General features: G+C 39.6%; 1 protein-coding gene across 1 annotated transcript; it reads right to left on the reverse strand.

The window, feature by feature from the left end:
* Nucleotides 1–667: 667 nt before the first annotated feature.
* Nucleotides 668–21,543, reverse strand: RBAK (RB associated KRAB zinc finger). Its single transcript, XM_049904324.1, has 5 exons — nt 20,959–21,543; nt 19,886–19,945; nt 8,449–8,575; nt 8,076–8,171; nt 668–3,999 (listed from the first exon to the last, which is right to left on the reverse strand). The coding sequence occupies exons 2-5, from the start codon at nt 19,898–19,900 to the stop codon at nt 2,090–2,092; spliced, it is 2,148 nt and encodes a 715-aa protein (XP_049760281.1). The 5' UTR covers nt 19,901–19,945; nt 20,959–21,543; the 3' UTR covers nt 668–2,089.
* Nucleotides 21,544–21,573: the final 30 nt, after the last annotated feature.

Consider the following 21,573-nt stretch of genomic DNA (forward strand, 5'->3'; position numbering starts at 1 on the left):
ACTAAAATGAAATCCTCAACAACTTCAACATTTTCTCCATTTATCATGATGTTGTTTATTGGACTAGTTGTGAGAATTTTTGTTTTCTTTATATTGAGGCATAATCCATACTGTAGCCTCTGAGCTTCATCAGTAAAGTGCTTCAAGTCCTCTTCGCTTTCATTAAGCAAGGCGGTCATCTGCATATCGTAGGCTGTCAATGAGTCTTCTTCCAATCCTGATGCCATGTTCTTCTTCATATAGTCTAGTTTCTCAGATTATTTGCTCAGCATACAGACTAAGTATGGTGAAAGGATATATAAACCATAACACATATTACAATAAGCAGCAAGGCAAAATGTAATGGCTAAGGATTTAGGGTCTGGAATCAGAGGCCTGGGTTTGAACAAAAATTCCACTATAATCAAGGAACCTAAATGTGAAAGTAAAACCCTAAATTTCTTAAAGGAAAGGGTAGGGTCTAGGCTGTTGGGACCTAGTATTCAATGACAGATTACCAGATATGACAAAAAAAAAAAAAAATTCCAGCACCAAACGATAAAATAGATAAATGGGACTTCATAAAAATTAAATACTTTTGTTCATCAAATGACTTCATGAACAAAGTGAAAAGACAACCTACAGATTGGGAGAAAGTTTTCAGAACCATGTAACAGGGGCATAATATCCAAAATATATATATATATATATATATAAGATTTCTATACCTTAACAACAAAATGACAAACAACCCAATAAAAAAATGGGCAAAGGACTTGAATAGACAGTTCACTAAAGAGGATACTCAAATGGCCAACAAATGAAACAATGCTCAACGTTAGCTGTTGCTGTTGTTGTCAGTGGTCTCCCAGTCAATTCCAATTCATAGTGACTTCATTTGTGCAGAGGAGAACTGCTCCATGGGATTTTCAAGGCTTTGTCCTTTCAAAAGCAGATTGCCAACCCTGTCTTCTGAGGCACATCTGGGTAGGTCTGAACCACCAACATTCCAGCTAGTAGCTGAGTGCTTAACCATCTGCTCTCCCAGGGACTCCTGAGGAAATGGCAGACACCCAAATTCTTCCAGCAAGGAATGAGAAAGAAAAATCAACCAAAAATGTCTGCTAGGAAGTTGCTTTAATTTGTTCCAAAATACTGGAAATAAGATGCAGTGCCCAATATAAATGACACTCTATCATATCAAATAAAAATATATACAATTTCTGAATTACATAATATTGGCACTCTGTACAAATTTACAGATTAGAAAATAACAGTACTATGAGAGCTAGCGATATTTTATGTAAGGGCATTTATTTTTATTGGAGTTTGAGTAGTTGTTCTCTCTTATTCAAACAGACTTAATTCCAAATTACCTATGCAGTGTATGAAAATAGTACTTAAATCTTTTTGCTCAGCTGCAGTTGAAAATTTTACAAAATCACTAGCTTCTTTATTGATGAGGCATTCATTAAACCCACTTGTAAATGCCTCTAAACAGTAGAGAATTATGTATTATGCCATCCTGATACTCAAGTATGATACTGCTTTTTCACAAATTACTGAAATTCATACTTGCATAGGATTTTTAGATTGTATTTGAAAAATTATAGGAACTGTCAGATATGTATTTAATGCTACTGTCCTCATTATAAACTCCTGATGATTTAAAAACTCTTCATATAATGTTTATTCACAGTTGATATTTTCTGGTACCTTTCCTACAAACATTTTACATGTGAAATATGGCTTTCAATATAATTATTTCCAAGAGAATATATCCTTTACCCATTCATCATATTGACATGATTCCCTGATACATAGTACAATTAGAATTCAAAATAAAAATCTGTAAAATTCAATTCCTGTATAAATTACCTAGTGTACAATGAGTGTTATGGACTTGCTGAAGGTTCTTCTTGTGGCATTCTTAGGGATTCTTCTCTGCAAAAATCCAGATTAAAATGAGTATAATGACTAAATGGTTTTCCCCATTCAAGAGATAGAAGTCTCTTACCTGCAAGAAATCTCATATGAACAATGACATTTGACTCTCTATTGGATTTCCCACAGTCATTATATTCAGAGGGTTTTCTGACATGAGACGACTTCAGAGGAAATTTTCTACATCAAGTACATTCCTATTCCCTCTTCTATGGATTCTCTGATGGCTATTGAAGGCTGACCTGTGGTGGAATTTTTTTCCACATTCACTACATTCATAGGGTTTTTCTCCTGAATGAGTTCTATAATGTACAGTGAGGTATGATTTCTGAGAAAAGACTTTTCCACACTCATTGCATTCATAGGGTTTCTCTCCTGAATGGCTTCTATAGTGTACAGTAAGGTTTGACATTCGAGAGAAGACTTTCCCACACTTACTACATTCATAAGGTTTTTCTCCTGAATGAATTCGATGATGTATAGTGAGATATGACTTCTGAGAGAAAAATTTTCCACATTCATAACACTCATAAGGTTTTTCTCCTGTGTGTACTCTTTGATGTCTAAAGAGGGAAGAATTATGGGAGAAAGTTTTCCCACATTCGTTACAACCATAGGGTTTTTCTTCTGAATGACTTCTATAATGTTCAGTGTAGTATGACAAGTCAGAGAATAATTTCCCACATATATTACAGGCATAGGACTTCTCCCCTTTTGGAAGTAAGTGATGCCCATCAAAGGCTGAATTTTCAAGGAAAGTTTTCCCACATTCATTACATTCATAGGGTTTCTCTCCTAAATGAGTTGTATGATTAGTGAAATTTGAGAACCGAGCCAACTTTCCGCATTCATGACATTCGTGCAGTTTCTCTTCTGTATGTACTTTCCGATGTCTAATAAAAGCTGAATTTAAATTGAAGGTTTTGCCACATTCGTTACATTCATATGGTTTCTCTTCTAAATGACTTCTATAATGTATAGTTAGGTATGACACCCGAGAAAAAAATTTTCCACATTCACTACACTGATAGGGCTTCTCTCCTGTGTGTGTTCTCTGATGAGTAATAAGGGTGGATTTTCGATAGTAGGATTTTCCACATTCATTACATTTATAAAGCTTCTCTCCTGTGTGTGTCCTCTGATGATCACTGAGTGCTGACTTCCGGGAGAAGGATTTTCCACACTCATTACATGGATAGGGTCTCTCTCCTGAATGATTTCTCTGGTGTAGAGTGAGATGTGTCTTTTGGCAAAAGGTTTTCCCACATTCATTACATTCATACGGTTTCTCTCCTGAATGAGTTCTCTGATGTTGAGTGAGGTGTAACTTCTGACAGAAAGTTTTCCCACATTCATTACATTTATAGGGCTTCTCCTCTAAGTGTGATCTCCGATGTACGGTCAGAGTTCCTTTTTGGCTGAAGGATTTCCCACACACATTACACGCATAAGGTTTTTCCCCTGTGTGAGCTCTCTGATGTATAATAAATTTTGACTTTTTACAAAAGGATTTTCCACATTCGCTGCACTCATAGGGCTTTATTTCCATTCGTGATCTCTGATATACATTGAAATTTGACATCTGGATGAAGTCTGGTCCAGAATCATTCCAATCATACGGCTTTTCCCTCATATAAGTGCTCTTGTGAGTAATGAAAACTGATTCATTTTTTAAGGCTTCCATGCATTCATTATATTCAAATGGCTTCTCCAAAATATTAATTTTCTGAAGAATATTTTCATTTTGATAGGCTTCCCCATTTTTATCAAATTCACAGGGTTCCTCTCCATGGTATGTTTTCCCACATTCACTACACTCACCAGGTTTCTTTCTTGCATAGCTTCCATCACTAATAATTAATTCTGAACTAGATTCTACACTTTTTCCACATGAAACACAATTACGAGATACTATGCTTGAAGGAACAAGATTTGTTTCCACATTATAAGTTTTATCAAATATATTCTCTCTCTCTCCAATCAAGGATCTGTTGTTGATGGATACCGTTTGCCTTGAATGTTTGTCTTCATTTTCTTGGATAGTTTCTATCAGGTCATCAACTTTCCAGGCTTCCTCTAAAAAAGGAATAAGATTAAACAAACCTTGTGAATCTGAACACACAAACTACAGAATGGTAGTAGTACTCACATGCCCTGTTTGTAGGGCTGAGTCTGGTGTTAGGGACAATCTCCATAAGTAAATATAATCACAAATATATATTCTTCTTTTTCTCTTGATTTGTAACACAAAACACATGCACACGTGCACACACGCACGCACACACACACAGAGGTGGGGAAAGGGATGAGGGTGGGCTAGGACTCAGCGGTAGTGGAAAAGGGAAAGTGAATTCACAATGAACACCAGTACCTTTGTTACTTTAGAAATACTTTTAAAAATTTTGGTAGAAAAGGTAAAATAAATTCATGAAATGAGCAGAGGACAAAGTCACTGAAAGAGTACTAGTTCTAGGCAGAAATGGAAGGACTCACAGTCTACTCTGTCCTATAGGGTTGCTGTAAGTTGGAATCGACTGGATGGCAACAGGTGTGGTTTTTTGGTTTATAGTAAATGTGGTCAGTGGGTGAACAAGGACAATTACTGGATGGATATTCAAAGGAAATATTCAAGTATGAATTAAGTCTGAGAGAACTAGATTACAATTTATATTAACTTTCAGGGTATCACTGTATACCAAGATTAATAGTAACATTATCACTAGTCTAGATCCTTTCAAAACCTTTGCCTCTTTTCCACTCTGCAAATAAATCCAAATAAACATTCTGAAGGCTCCAACTTCCACATGTTTAGAGAAATAGCTCCAACTCCCTAGCCCTGATTCACATTCACCTGGAAGGAGAGATCCAGGTATATGAATGTCCAAAATAAATGTAAGATAGAACAGAGGGCAAGGTATCCTTACAAAAAGACCAGATCTCTTGTTCTTATAGTCTTATCATTTAATACTACCTAAACTTATGACCACCAAATTCTACGTTTTCTACCTGCATTGTATAGCACAGTGGCTGAGAGCATAAATGCTGGGCCAACGCTACCTCAATTAAACTCCAATTCCAACATGTTACTGCCTAGAGGACTGTGGGCAAGTTACATAACTGTGATGTAATTTCACTCATCTGAAATTGGGATAACAGTGCTAACTAGGGCTGTAAAAGGATTAAATTAGTTAATATGTGTAAACTGCTTAGAAGAAACGGTTCATGACATAAACCAAAAGCTCGTTAAATTTAGCCATTAATGTTCTTTCAATTTGATGACTTAAGCTTCCTAAAACCAGTTATGTCCCTGTCCTAATACTGTTAGTTAATTCTGAATAATTTGTAGCTCCCACATTCCTGGATTTCATCTGGTGTAGGGCTATCAGATTTCTACACTTGCTCCTAGAATATTAACGTTTACTGTTATGCATGTATCTTACAAATTTTTGGATGCTCCTAACCATTGTTACTTGGTCTCATCCACATTCAGAACCACATTACCAGTCCTATGCTTAAAAATCGACATGCTTCACCCCAAATGAAAAACAGAAAAGTTATCATTCATGAACATGTTTCATCATCTGGATTTGTAATATGTATTCAAGCTAAGATTGCACTGATCTTCCAAAAATGTCTTCTGCTCCAGAAAGTCTAGGCTACCGATATCCTATAAATGCCTTGCTCATCCCCAATCACAAGTCTGTGCTGTTTTGTCATTCAATTTTGACTTTCAGCCTTAGCTACACTCAAAACCTATCTAGATTTTGGGTGGAAGCTTTAAAGTATTTATCAAATCTTTTCCCAGTTCTTTGAGGCTATCTTTCCCTTAAATTTTTAAACAGCTTTAACACAATAGTTGTATAACATGCACTGAAGCATAAACATTCCACGTCCAGGCAAATTTTAAAACTAGTTCATGCAGCTGTGCTCTCCTTTCCTAACCAAAACCTATGCTTCTGGAAAATGTGGCTATATTTCCTATTTTCTTTGAATCTCTCCTAATAGAAATTAAAGTAGTAGTTCTTTATCTTAATAAAACGGATTGCTTTCAGGTTCCACTCTAATCCCTGTTTTATCAGAATCTATGAATGATTAATAAAAATCTTTCATTTGCCTAGCTCTTCAGTTAGTCAATAAAAAACTTACTGAATGCCTACTATATATTACATGCCACAAGAAAGAAGAGTAAAAGGTGCTTCCTCTTTGGATGATTGTAATTCAGGTAGAGAAAGAAGCTCAAGTAACAGATAGCGTTACTACAAACAAGCATATAAATATATCTAGCTTTTCCGTGGTAATAATCACTAAGTGGAAAGGATATTAAGAGAAGGGAAAGAGTGGAGCTGTGAAAGAAGCTTCATGGAGGAGTTGGGACTTTTAAGCTCAAATTTACAAAATATGTATTACCTGGGCAAATAAAGTACACGGGAAAGAAAGAGACATTAATCATTTGAATGGAAGACATTTAGAAATCTAGGTCAGATGGAGAAACAGAAGGAAATTAATTTTGACAGGCAAACATGTTAGATTCCTAGTGCTACTGTAACAGAAATACCACAAGTGGGTGGCTTTAACAAAGAGTTTATTTTCTCACATTTTAGGAGGCTAAAAGTTCAAATTCAAGGCACTGGGCCTAGGGGAAGGCACTCTCTGTTAGCTCTAGGTGAAAATCCTCATCTCAGTTTCTTTAGCCCTCATGTTTCTTGGTTCCTTGGCAATCGCCATGTGGCATCTATCTTTCCCCACTTGTGCTTGCTTGGTCACTGTGCCTCTGCTGCTCCCTATAATTCAGCAGTGATTAGGTTTAGGACACACCCTACACCAATAGGACCTTATTAACATCACAAAGAAAACCCTATTCCCAAACATGATTAATCTACAGGTAGAAGGGTCAGACAGACTCCAACACATGTTTTTGGGGGATACGATTTATATAAAACAGAAACATACTATGTGGGGCTTGAGAAGAACTTAAATTCCATTGGAGAAGTAATAGAATAGCTAGAGGCTTATCTTGTCAGGCTAGTGATAAGATCAATTAGATGCTTAAGATGAATAGATTTTACAATTTCCAAACAGGAGTCACTATAATCCAGGCATCAGAGAATATTGTTTATATTAATGCCAGAAGGAACTTCAACTATGCAGAAAATAAAGTATTTCACAAAAGACAAAAACAGCAACCATGGAGAGAACAGAAAAATCTAATAAAGGGCGGTGGGGAGGATGTGTAGAATTTACAATTTGGGAAAGTTTATACTTTATTATCAGACATTCTGAGAAAGAAGAAAGTGGACTATCCCTCTGTTCCTGTCATTTTGTCAGGTAAAATATTCAACTACACAACAAGTTAAAAGCGTTAAGATACCAATTTGGATGGCAGGAGCACAAATACAAACAAAAGGGCCCTGAAATTTGAGACTAGATGAACCCCTTCAAGGGACTATATACAAAGAAAGCCAAAAAATAGAAAAGAGGTCTTTTAGGGACACTCCTGAGGAAAGCAAGAGAACGAACCAAAATCCATTTGTGAAATAAGGACTTACTGAACATCCGCTACATCCCGCCTCTACTTCCCCAGGACGTGAATGAGCGCTTGGAGAAAGGGAGGAGGTCCAGTTAGTGCTCTACCACCAAATCAATTAAGGCCGGCTTCCAGGGATAACCATCAGCAAGGGCCCACCGCGCCAAGGCCGCGATTAAATAAACGAGCACTGGCAGAGGATGAGGTTTTAGTATTTGACTGTACAGACAGGGCAGTGAAACTGGGGGCAGAATACAAGTCAGATGGGTTTCACAGCAAGGAAGGAAAGAAAGATGGCGGATAAAAAGAATGAATATAAAATCTCAAGCTAATTTTATGGCAGATTTTTAGTGTTTAAAACAAAAGAAGGCTGTGATAACGGGGGTAGGTAAGTCATGACAATGCTAGATAAAGAGGAAGTGATTTAATCTTCGCTACTGTTAACCATGGAAAACCCTCACAAAGGCAAACGAAATGAAAAAGGCAACTTGTGTGTGGGTGTTTGAGGAAAGCGATAGCTTGGTATTTGGAGGTGTGATTTAAGGTACCCAAGGCATGTAACTGTCTTTAGTCACTCCCAAAGCTCTGAGATGACCATTAAAAAAAAAGTGATACTCTGCTAACTTACCTGGACAACTCTGACATGGGACTTCACCTTCTACTATCCATGGCTCTTCTCCCTGCTCCAACTTGATGATCACATCTGGTTTGGTAATATCAAACCCTGTTAATGAGAAATGGAGAAGGATCTGGACCACCTGCTTAGCTTCAGGGTCTCTGAAGTATAAGGAGATGCCGTCTCATAGCCCATATAATAAAACTGCCCATTTTTACCTTATCAAAAATTAAGACCCTTTCAATGGGGAAGCAAAGATACAAACACTGTACCTACTGCCCAAAGAGGATTAAATGATCTGATCACTTATTTCTTCAAATTCAAGGAAAAATCATTCAATTGGAAGTCCTCACGTAGTATTAATTGAAAAGAAAGCACTTCTCACCCAGTGAGATTAAGTGGCTATAGTTCTCCAGCATCACATCCCGGTATATTATCTTCTCATCAGAGTCCAGTTGCTGCCACTCTTCCCGGGTGAAGTTCACGGCCACATCCCTGAATGACACTGACTCCTGTAATAGCACCGTGATTGGAACTGAGTGACATGGAAAATACATATATTGACAAGACTTTACCATGCTCACTGGTAAAGTTTACTACAAACACTGTATACCTTATTCTGTGTTACAGATTTTGAGAAGAAAATACCATATTAAAAAAAAAAACATTGCCTCTAGAGTCCTTCATTGATCTTAAAAAAAAAAAAAAAACCCTAAAAATAAGTGACCTCAAATGGCCTGAAATAAATGACGTCAGCTTCACTCGAAGAAACCAAAAAAGAAAACTAAACCCAAAGTAAGCAGCAGAAAAGAAATAGTAAAGATCAAAGTAGAAATCACTTAAACAGAAAACAAAAAAAAATAGATAAATGAAACCCAAAACCTGTTCTTTGAGAAAGTCAATGAAAGTTGATAAACCTTGAGCCAAACTGATGAAGAAAAAAAGGACACAGATAACCAAAATCAGGAATGAGAAAGATGACATCACTACAGAGTCCACGTATATTAAAATAACAGACAGCATTATGACCAACTTTATGCCAATAAATTTGACAGCTTAGATGTCTTTGAAAGATACAAACTACCAGAGCTCACGAAAGAAGAAAACTATAACCTGAATAATTCATATCTATTAAATAAATTGAATATATAGTTAAAACCTTTCTCACAAAGAAAACTCCAGGCTCAGATTGTTTCACTGCTGAAATCTTCCAAAAGTTTAAGGAAGAAATGATACCAAAAGGTTCCAGAACTGAAGAGATAAAGTTCCCAACTAACGAGGAGGCCAGTAATGCTGACACCAAAACCAGACAAAGACGTTATAAGAAAACTGCAGATCAATATCCCTCGCAAACACAGGTGTAAGAATTCTAAACAAAATGTTAGCAAACTGAATTCAACAATAAACAAAAAGAATAATGCATCATGCCAAGTGGGGTTCTGCCAGAAATGCAAGATTGGTTCAATATCTGAAAATCAATACATGTAATACACAATATTAACAAACCAAGAAAGAAAAATCATATGATCAATCTCAAAAGAAACAGAAAAACATTTGAGAAAATCCAACATCCATTCCTCATAAAATCTCTCAGATATCCTCGACCTGATAAAGGGTATACACTAAAAAATCTACATTATACTGATTGTGAAAAGACTGAATGCTTGACCCCTAAGTTCAGGAACAACTCAAAGATGGTTGCTCTTACCACTTCAGCTCAATATTATTCTGGAGATTCTAGCTAGTACAATAAGGCAAGATTAAAAGATACCCAGACTGGAGAAAGAGCTCAAACTCTTTACTTGGAAACGACATGGTCAATTGTATAAAAAAATCTAACTTAAAAAAAAATGCCAACATTACTGATCAGCGCCTTATCTCTAAAATCTACATGATGCTACAAGAACTCAACTGCAAAAAGACAAACAACCCAATTAAAAAATGGGCAAAAGATATGAACAGACAGTTCACTAAAGAAGACATCCAGGTAGCTAACAGATATGAGGAAATGTTCACGATCATTAGCCATTAGAGAAATGCAGATCAAAACTACGATGAGATTTTATCTCACTCCAACAAGGCTGGCATTAATCCAAAAAACACAAAATAATAAATGTTGGAGAGGCTGTGGAGAGATTAGAACACTTCTACACTGCTGATGGGAATGTCAAATAGTACAACCACTTTGGAAATCGATTTGGCGCTTCCTTAAAAAGCCAGAAAAACTACCATACGATCCAGCAATCCCACTCCTTGGAATATGTCCTAGAGAAATAAGAGCCTTTACATGAACAGATATAAGCACACCCATGTTTACTGCAGTGCTGTTTACAAAGCAAAAAGATGGAACCAACCAAGGATGAATGGATAAATTATGGTGTATTCACACAATGGAATGCCATGCATCGATAAAGAACAGTGAGGAATCTTTGAAACATTTCGTAACATGGAGGAACCTGGAAGGCATTATGCTGAGTGAAATTAGTCAGCTGCAAAAGGACAAATATTGTATAAGACCACTATTACAACAACTTGAGAAATAGTTTAACCTGAAAAGAAAACATTCTTTTGTGGTTACGAGAGTGGGGAGGGAGGGAAGGTGGGAGAGGGGCATTCACTAATTAGATAGTAGATAAGAACTACTTTAGGTGAAGGGAAAGACAGCACAAAATACAGGGGAGGTCAGCACAATTGGACTAAACCAAAAGCAAAGAAGTTTCCTGAATAAACTGAATGCTTCAAAGGCCAGCATGGCAGGGGTCTGGGGACCATGGCTTCAGGGGACATCTAAGTCAAATGGCATAATAAAATCTATTAAGAAAACATTCTGCATCCCACTTTGAAGAGTGGCGTCCGGGGTCTTAAACGCTAGCAAGCAGCCATCTAAGATGCATCAATTGGTCTCAACCCACCTGGATCAAAGGAGAATGAAGAACACCAAGGACACAAGGCGATTACGAGCCCAAGGGACAGAAAGGGCCACATGAACCAGAGACTACATCATCCTGAGACCAGAAGAACTAGATGGTGCCCGGCTACAATTGATGACTGCCCTGACAGGGAACACAACAAAGAACCCCTGACGGAGCAGGAGAGCAGTGGGATGCAGACCCCAAATTCTCGTAAAAAGACCAGACTTAATGGTCTGACTGAGACTAGAAGGACCCCAGTGGTTATGGTCCCCAAACCTTCTGTTGACCCAGGACAGGAACCATTCCCAAAGCCAACTCTTCAGACATGGATTGGACTGGGCAATGGGTTGGAGAGGGATGCTGGTAAGGAGCGAGCTTCTTGGATCAGGTGGACACTTGAGGCTATGGTGGCATTTCCTGCCTGGAGGGGAGATGAGAGGGTGGAGGGGGTTAGAAGCTGGCGAAATGGACACGAAAAGAGAGAGTAGAGGGAGAGAGCAGGCTGTCTCATTAGGGGAGAGTAATTGGGAGTGTGTAGCAAGGTGTATATTGGTTTTCATGTGAGAGGCTGATTTGATTTGTAAACTTTCACTTAAAGCACAATAAAAATTATTAAAAAAAAAAAAAAGAATAAGAGGTAGAATCAATGAAAATGGCAGGCAGTACCACCTCCATGTTTTAGTGTGAGGAACAGGGCATGTCAGTATAAAGACCATGCCAATTTATTCCTTCCTTAGAGATACTTGATAGATCTTGTTAACCCACTAATAAAATAGCTGAATTAAAAAAAAAAAAAATGCAATCGAGTCAATTCCTACCCATAGCAACCCTACAGTACACAGTAGAACTGCCCCATAGCATTTCCAAGGATGTAAATCTTTAAGGAAGCGGATTGCCTTTCTCCTGAGGAGCAGCTGGTGGGTTTGAACCACCAACCTTTAGGTTAGCAGCTGAACACTTAACCACTGCACCACACTGGGCCTCCTTAGAAAATCTGACAGAATCTATTAAACAAAACTACTAGAACTAAAAAGTAAGTTTAAGCAAGGTTCCTGAATATAACACCAACACACAAAAATTTGTTGTACTTCTATATAATTGCAATGAACAAATTGGAAATTAAAATATTTTACAACAGCATGCTCAAGCAGAATTCTCGTAACTCCATAATAAGAAAACAACCTAATAAAGAAATGAGCAAAAGATCTAAACGGACACTTCACCAAAGAAGATACACAATGACACATAAGCTCATTAAAAGATGCTCAATATTATTAGTCATCATGGAAATGCAAGTTAAATCACCATGAGATACTGTTGTTGTCATCACCTGGCATCATGTCAGCCTGACTCACGGCAGCCCCTATGCACAGTGAAATGAAACACTGCCCAGTCCTACACCATCCCCACGACTGGCTGCACAGCGGGCCTTTGTGATCTGTAAGGTTTTCCCTGTCTAATTTTTGGACATAGACCGCCAGGCTTTTCTTTCTAGTCCATTTTGGTCTGGAGGCTCTACTGACACCTGTTCAGCACCATAATCGTAACAAAACGCAAACCTCCACTGACAGAAGGCTGATGGCTGTGCACGAGGTGCACTGGCCAGGAATCGAACCCAGGTCTACCACACGGAAGGCAAGAACTAAAGTGTTGGAGAGGATGCAGAGAAACTGGAACTCTCATATACTGCTGTGGGAACGTACAATAGTCCAACCACTCTGGAACCTGGTTTGGCAGTTTCTTAAAAAGTTAAACGTACACCTACCATATAATATAGCCTTTCCACTCCTAGGTATTTACTCCTCCCACCGAAAAAGAAAGCATGTATCCCTACAAAGACCTACACACCAATGGTCACAGCAGCCCTATTTGCGACAGACAAAAACTAGAAAGAACCCGTGGATATACAAATTGCGGTATATCCATCCATGGGTATTACTCAGAAATAAAAAGTAATTTTAGTCACGCTAGTAAGTAAAAGGAATAAACTCTTGATACAGACAACATGGATGAACCTGAAAACAATTATGATGAGTAAAAGAAGCCATGGAAACCCTGGTGGCGTAGTGGTTAAGTGCTACGGCTGTGAACCAAAGGGTTGGCAGTTTGAATCCGCCAGGCGCTCCTTGGAAAACTCTACAGGGCAGTTCTGATCTGTCCTTTAGGGTCGCTATGAGTCGCAATCGACTCGATGGCACTGGGTTTGGTTTGGTTTGGTTTAAAAGAAGCCAGATTCAAGAAACTGCTATAGAGTGATTGTAGGAAATTGGGCAGGGGAGGGGGGTACCTGCCCAGTATCTTGACTGAGTTGTTTTAAGAGTGTGTGTGTATATATGTACAGACATATGTCAAAACTTATCAAATTGTACACTTAAAATATGTGCAGTTCATGGAACGTCAATCAGAACTCAACTAAACAACAAAAAAAGAAACCTGAAACGTCTTATACTAAAAAAAAGATGGGGGCATGCCAAGAAAACAAAGATTTCAATTTGAAAGGGCTTCTACTGGCCAAATTTGGGTCACTTTGAACAATAATAAGGACAGTGATAAATTTTACCATATTGATGATGGATGGATGCATGGATTAACAGATGGGAGGGAGAGAGGGCTGGGAAGGAGGAAATGAGGAAGGGTGAATGGATGTGAGTGAAGGGGAAGCATTTCCTCACAGTGAAGTGCTAATATAAAAGGAATGAAAGAGGTAGAAAATATCCATTTTGAAACCTTCATGGGGAGGGGAAGAGGATATTTACACAACCTCAAGCTATTTAAATGCAAAAGGAAAAATTCTGGTTATTTATACAGGTGAAGAAACCAAACAATGCCTTACCCAGTCATAATTAACATTACCTAAAAGAAAAAAATTTTTTTTTTTTTTTTTAAAAGGGGGAAGGGAAACCCTGGTGGCGCAGTGGTTAATTGCTTAGTGCTACGGCTGCTAACCAAAAGGTCAGCAGTTTGAATCCGCCAGGCGTTCCTTGGAAACTCTACGGGGCAGTTCTACTCTGTCCTAAAGGGTCACTATGAGTCGGAATCAACTCGATGGCAGTGGGTTTGGTTTTTGGTTTGGTATAAAGGGGACTTGCTTTCAAATGTAATAATGGGAGGTCACAATATCAATTTAGTATTCCAACCAAAAACTCATCATCTAAATCTAATCAATTTAGGGGAAACCTAAATTGAAGGACTTCTATAAAACAACTGGCCTGTATTCTTAAAATATTACCATGGCATATTAAACAGACTTAAAAAACACGAAGCTAAATTCAATTGATGGCCCTGGACTAGACTCTCTACCAGAAATAAAAAAACTACTATAAAGAAAATTACTGGGAAAACTGGCAAAATTGGAAGATAGCCTGTATATTTAATAAAAGTATTACACCAAATTTCCTGAATTGAATAACTGTGCCATGGACGTGTAAGAGAATATTCTCCATCTTGGAAAGCACAGTCTGAAACGCTACAGGGTAAGCAGCATGATATATGACACACTCAAATAGTTCCGGATAAAAAATATGTATATGTACACACAGAGAAACAATGATAAAACAAATATGGAAAATGTTAAAAATCAGAGTATCGGGAGACAAAAATGGTGTTTCTTGTACAATCCTTGCAAGTTTTTTGTAAATCTGAAATTATTTCAAAATAAAACTAAATTAAAAAAAAAATGCTATCAAACATACAGAGGATGTTTCAGAAGGAATCAAAAACCAACTTACAGGAATGCTCCCTGGTTAAAGATGGAGCCATTTAACCATCGAAAAGAATAACAAATGTACTGAAACACTTGAAATATGTTGAAATCCATGAGTTCAAAGTGGTAACAAAAAGAAACAAAACTGGTTAGGAGCCTCCTCAGTATTTTGAAAATTGTCTTTCTTCTATGAACCACATAGCCAAATAGATTAGAGATGTTTACCTTTAGAAAAGTATTCCAGCTAGTACATGAAGAAGAAATGGTAGAATTAGAATATCACTAAAACGAAAATCCTCACGACTGAACCAATAAACGCCATCACGAATGAAAAAACATTGAAGTTGTCAACAATTTCGTCCTACTTGGATCCACAATCAGCGTCCATGGAAGCAGAAGTAAACAACTCAAATGACGTACTACATTGGGCGAATCTGCTACAAAAGAGCTCTTTAAAGTCTTAAAAAGCAAAAATGTCATTTTGTTGACTAAGGTACCCCGACTGAAGCCGTGGTCTTTTGAAACACCTCATGTGCACGCAAAGCTGGACAATGAAGAAGGAAGACAGATGAACTGATCCATTTGAACTGTGGTGTTGGCAAAGAATACTGAATATCCATGGACTGCCGGAAGAACAACAAATCAGTCTTGGAGAAACACAACCTTAGAAGTGAGGATGCAGAGGCTTTGGCTCACTTACTTTGGACACGACATCAGGAAAGACCAGTCACTAGGAAAGGATATCCTGTTTGGTAAAATAGAGGGCCAGAGAAAATAGGGGCAACAATGGACTCAAACGTACCAAAAATTATGAAGATGGCGCACGGCAGGGCAATGGTTTCTTTTGTTACATATACGGCTTATTCCATGGCAACTAATAACAACAACGACGAATTGACGGATCAAGGCGATGGACATTAATAGGTGCTAGCATCACAAAACATGTGCCTCCAGAATGATGTACACAAATGCCATGTACAATGTAGCCTTGCCAAAAGAACTGACCATAAATCTGATTAAGCTTCTGGATTTAACTACCAATTTTACAAGCCAAACTGGGAATAAAGAAATGTGTTAAAGACAAAATGATGGCAATGCAATTAACACAAACCAAACCATGGGAAACTGTAGGATGAACAACCCAGAGTCTTCCAAAAATAAACTGTAAAGAAGAAACACAAGAGACACGCAGAGAAAACTACTATTAAAAGATTTAAGAGACTTACCAACCAACTGCAACATATGGACTCTATTAGTATCCTGATTAAAAGAATACACTGAAATAAATTTAGAAAATTGGGAAACTTTGAATTACAAGTATTATATTAAGAAAGAATGGTATTGTGGGTTATCACTACCCCCTTTTTAAAAGAATCCTTATCATTTAGAGATGTACAGAAATATTTACATATATATATTTTTAAAAGTCAAGAAAGGAAGACTCTATGAAGAAAATACCAGTTTAAAACGAACCAGGTGCATGCTGTTACTAAGAGTAACAGTTGTCAAAGGCCAAAGAATGGTCATGTGAGATATGGTCTGGAAAATGTCCACTGGATTTGACTAATGGGTTCAGAAGTGGTGAGGACAGAACTACGACCCTGAAAGTTGAAATGTGAATGGGAAATAAGGAAATCTTTACTAGAGAGTACCTTCTGTGTTTTCTGTGGTACAACCGAAACAAACAGGCTGTCAGTTTGCTCCACTGTGGGGGCTTGTGCGCTGCTGTGATGCTGGAAACTATGCCACCAGTGTTCAAATACCACCAGGGTCACCCACAGAGGACAGGTTTCAGCTGAGCTTCCCGACTAGGACAGAACAGGAAGAAGGACCCGGCGGTCTATGAATAGCAGCGGAACACTGTCTGATATAGCGCTGGAAGATGAGACCCTCAAGTTGGAAGGTACTCAAAAGACTGGGGAAGAGCTACCTCTTCAAAGTAGAGTCAGTCTTAGTGATGTGGATGGTGTCAAGCTTTCGAGACACCTTCATTTGCTGATGTGACATGACTCAAAATGAGAAGAAACAGCCGCAAACATCCAGTAATAATTGGAATATGGACTGCACGAAGTATGAGTCTAGGAAAATTGGAAATTGTCAAAAATGAAACTGAATGCATAAACATCAATATGCTAGGCACTACTGAGCTGAAATGGCCTGGTATTGGCCATTCTGAATTAGACAATCATACGGTCTAGTATGCCAGGAATGACAACTTGAACAGGAATGGCATTGCATACATCATCAAAAAGAACATTTCAAGACCCATCCTGAGGTACGATGTTGTCAGTGACAGGATAATATCCATACGCCTACAAGGAAAACCAGTTAATACAACTATTATTTAAATTTACGCACCAATCACTAAGGCCAACGATGAAGAAATTGAAGATTTTTACCAACTTCTGCAGTTTGAAATTGATCAAACATGCAATCAGAATCCACTGGTAATTACTGGTGATTGAAATGCAAAACTTGGAAACAAAGAAGAAGGATCGGTAGTGGGAAGATATGGTTTTGATGATATAAACGATGCCAGAGATCACATGAAAGAATTTTGCAAGACCAATGATTTCTTCATTGAAAATATCTTTTTCACCAACAACATAAACAGTGACTATACATACAGAGTGGAAACCCTGGTGGCATAGTGTTTAAGTACTACAGCTGCTAATCAAAGGGTCAGCAGTTCGAATCCACCAGGCGCTCCTTGGAAGCCCTATGGGGCAGTTCTACTCTGTCCTATACGGTCACTATGAGTCGGAATCGACTTGACGGGACTGGGTTTGGGTTTTTTGGTATACATACGGACCTCGCCAGATGGAATATACAGGCCTCAAATCGACTACATCTGTGAAAAGAGATGATTGAAAAGCTCAGTATCAGTCAGGACAAGGCCAGTAGCTGACTGTGGGACAGACCATCAATTGCTCATATGCAAGTTCAAACTGAAACTGAAGGAAAGTACAAGTCCACGAGAGCCAAAGTACAACCTTGAGTATATCCCACCTGAACTTAGAGACCACCTCAAGAATAGATTTGACACATTGAACGCTAATGACCGAAGACCAGACGAGTTATGGAATAACATCAATGGCATCATTCGTGAAGAAAGCAAGAGATCACTAGAAAAGAGAGGAAAGCAAGAAAAAAACCAAAAGGATGTCAGAAGAGACTCTGACACTTGCTCTTGAACATCAAGTAGCTAAAGGAAAAGGAAGAAATGATGAAGTAAAAGAGCTGAACAAAAGATTTTAAAGGGTGGCTAGAGGAGACCAAGTAAAGTATTATAAGGACACATGCAAAGATCTGGCGATAGAAAACCAAAAGAGAAGAACATGGTGGGCGTTTCTCAAGCTGAAAGAATTGAAGAAAAAAATCAAACTGCAAGTTGCAATATTGAAGGATTCTATGCAGAAAATATTAAATGACAGAGGAAGCATCAACAGAAGATAGAAGGGATACACGGAGTCACTACACCAAAAAGAACTAGTCAATGTTCATCCATTTTAGGAGGCAGCAAATCATCAGGAACCCGTGGTACTGAAGGAAGAGGTCCAAGCTGCACTGAAGGCACTGGCGAAAAAAAGGGCTCCAGTAATTGACAGAAGACCAAACGAGAAGTTTCAACAGATGGATGCAGTGCTGGAACTACTCATACGTCTATGCCAAGAAATTTGGAAGACAGCTACCTGACCAGCCTACTCCCAAGAAAGGTGATCCAACCAAATGCGGCCATTATCGAACAGTATCATTAACATCACACACAAGTAAAACTCTGCTGAAGATCATTCAAAAGTGGCTGCAGCAGTATATTGACAGGGAACTGCCAGAAATTCAAGCTGGATTCAGAGGAGGACGTGGAACCAGGGGTATCATTGCTGATGTCAGATGGATCCTGGCTGACAGCAGAGAATAACAGAAAGCTGTTACCTGTGTTTCATTGACTATGCAGAGGTATTCTACCATGTGGATCATAACAAATTAAGGATAACACTGTGAAGAATGGGAATTCAGAACACTTAATGGTCATCATGAGGAACATATCAAAAGACAGTCATTTGAACAGAACGAGGGGATACTGTGTGGTTTAAAGTCAGGAGAAGCGTATCAGGGTTGTATCCTTTCACCGTTCCTATCCAATCTGTATGCTGAGCAAATAATCCAAGAAGCTGGGCTACATGAAACAGCATCACAACTGGAGGAAGACTCAACCCAAGCTGTGTTATGCAGATAACACAACCTTATTTGCCGAAAGTGAAGAGGACTCGAAGCACTGATAAAGAACAGAGATCAAAGCCTTCAGTATGGATTACACCTCAACAAAAAGGAAACAAAAATTCTCACAACTGGATCAATAAGCAACATCATGATAAACAGAGAAAATATTGAAGTTGTCAAGGATTTCATTTTACTTGGACACACAATCAACACCCAAGGGAGCAGCAGTCAAGAGATCAAAAGATGCATCGCATTGGGCAAATCTGCTACAAAGACCTCTTTAAAGTGTTGAAAAGCAAAGATGTCACCTTGAAGACTAAGGTGCGCCTAGTATTTTCATGCCAAGGTATTTTCAATTGCGTCATATGCATGCAAAAGAAGAACTGACACATCTGAATTATGGTGTTGAAGAACACTGAATACACCATGGACCGCCAGAAGAATGAGCAAAGCTGTCTTGGAAGAAGTACAGCCAGAATGCTCCCTAGAGATGAGGATGGCAAGACTTCATCTCATCTACTTTGGATGTTATCAGGAGGGACCAGTCTCTGGAGAAGGACATCATATTTGGTAAAGTAGAGGGTCAGTGAATAACAGATCCTCAACGAGATGGGCTGACATAGTGGCTGCAACAATGGGCTCAAGCATAGCAACAATTTTGAGTATGGGGCAGGACTGGGCAGTGTTTTGTTCTGTTGTACACAGGATCACTATGAGTCAGAACCAACTTGATGGCACCTAACAACATGACTATCAAGGACATCACTCATATTTGGACCTCAACTTCAGTAGGTCTAAAGTATCATACTGCCTACACACATGAACTTGGAACATTCTTAGTGCTGATCTCCTAGTCTAACCGTATTTTACATGATCATGTCTTGTATTTATTTCTACTTTCTCAGTTTAAAGCATAGATCCTTATAAGCCCCTAACATGCATCACAAAACAAAGTGAGAAATATATAAACAAACACGAAAACTCACCTGGGATTTGTTCATTGTCTACTGTTCTCGGAAAAGTATATGAGAACTGTAATGGTGGACCTAGAGGTGAAAAAGCAAGTAATTAAAGTTAGGAGTAAATCTGGCATGTCTAGGCAGGAATCTCCTGCAAAGGAACCAATACACAACACTCAATAAAATAACAATCTTTGAAAATCTTCTTAGAAGGGGCTAAAAAGGTGTTAGGGGAGAAGTACACATCTGTACACTTGCAACTTCAACATGATTATGTGGTAATTAGATGGGTTTGATTCCACTGGTGAATAAAAACATCACCTCTATTTTTTAAACAGTGTTTATCATTAAATAAAAGGTGCCAATGATTTCTCCTGTTATACTGCTCACATTGTCCTTTCAATTGCTTAAAACAAAAAAATCCACAAGAATTGAAAATATGAACTATCAAAAGCAGTAAATGTGCATAAAAGCACGATTTTGTTTTTTAAGTCACCTGATTAAACCTGGTTGCCACTACACATAAGATTGTTTTATTAAGAAAACTGGGATAATGTGGGCAGAACACTGGGCTGGAAGAGGAGTCACCTAATTTCTACTACTAGCAATCCCACCTACAAACCCTGTGACGCTGGACAAGCCATCCACCCTCTCAGGCCCAAACTCTTCCTTTATCAAAGGAGGTAGCGAGGGATAACCCTTGCAGACTATTGCTGCACTACACTGTGCGATTCCACAAGGGCAGTACGGACCGGAATCGCATAATCTTGAAGACCAGACGTGATGATGGGCATTTAGAGACACGTTTGGAAGCCGGAGAGGGTGGCAGGAGAAGGAAGGATGTAAAGGTGTGGAAGGAGGAGTGGAGACAGGATGTCTTCAGCCGCAGCTGGTGACCCTCTCGCCCCCAGTAAACCCTGTCCTCACCAATCTCCCCACGCAGGGCCCCTTCCTGTGCAACCTGCCCCACGCCCACAAACCCAACACCTCCGACTATCACGCACTCTGGAACGTCCTCACATGGACCGTATTCGCCCAAGGCTGCTCGCTCGGGCAGAAGGATCAAGAACTGCCTCGGGGACGGCAGATTCACGACCTACCCTTTCGGGGGTGGCTCGGCTCTGCCCCACGGCTCGGGTAAGCGGACCGCGTCCGGGTCTGATCTCTCAGGCGCAGCCTCTGCTCGTGAATCTCCTCTTCCACCTCACCGAGAACGTCCTGCTCACGAAAAGCTGGGTCGGGGTCTGCAGGACAAGTGCACTTCGGCCGCAACGTTCCTCGAAGACCCAGATCGGCCTCCCGTGGAACTCACGGTCCCCGGGGCCTCGGCCTGGCCGTGGGTAAACTCAGACCAGGGCCGCTGGCGAGGCAGACGGGCCGGTCCCGGAGCGCGCGGAGGCAGCGCGCACGGTCCGGACCAAGGAAGCGCCCAGCGCCCGCCTTTTCTGCCGCGGGAACCACTGCCCGGCTCAGCCCCTCCGGCCACAGCACTGCGGGCTCCGGGGCTCGGGCCCGGGGGTCCCCGCTCGAGGTTTCGCTCGGTTCGCTCGAACCCTTGCCCGCGCAGCCCCGCGCTCGCCTGGTACCGCCCCGTCGGACGGCACCCACACCCGCAGGCGCCGGGATTCTCGCTCAACAGAGGCCAAAGCCTGGGAACTAGGGCGAGCGGTGACCTGCAGGGGGACCGGAAGTGAGGGCAGCGCGGCGGCAGTGCG

This window comes from Elephas maximus, chromosome 12 (assembly GCF_024166365.1).
Source record: "Elephas maximus indicus isolate mEleMax1 chromosome 12, mEleMax1 primary haplotype, whole genome shotgun sequence".
Lineage (NCBI taxonomy): Eukaryota > Metazoa > Chordata > Mammalia > Proboscidea > Elephantidae > Elephas > Elephas maximus.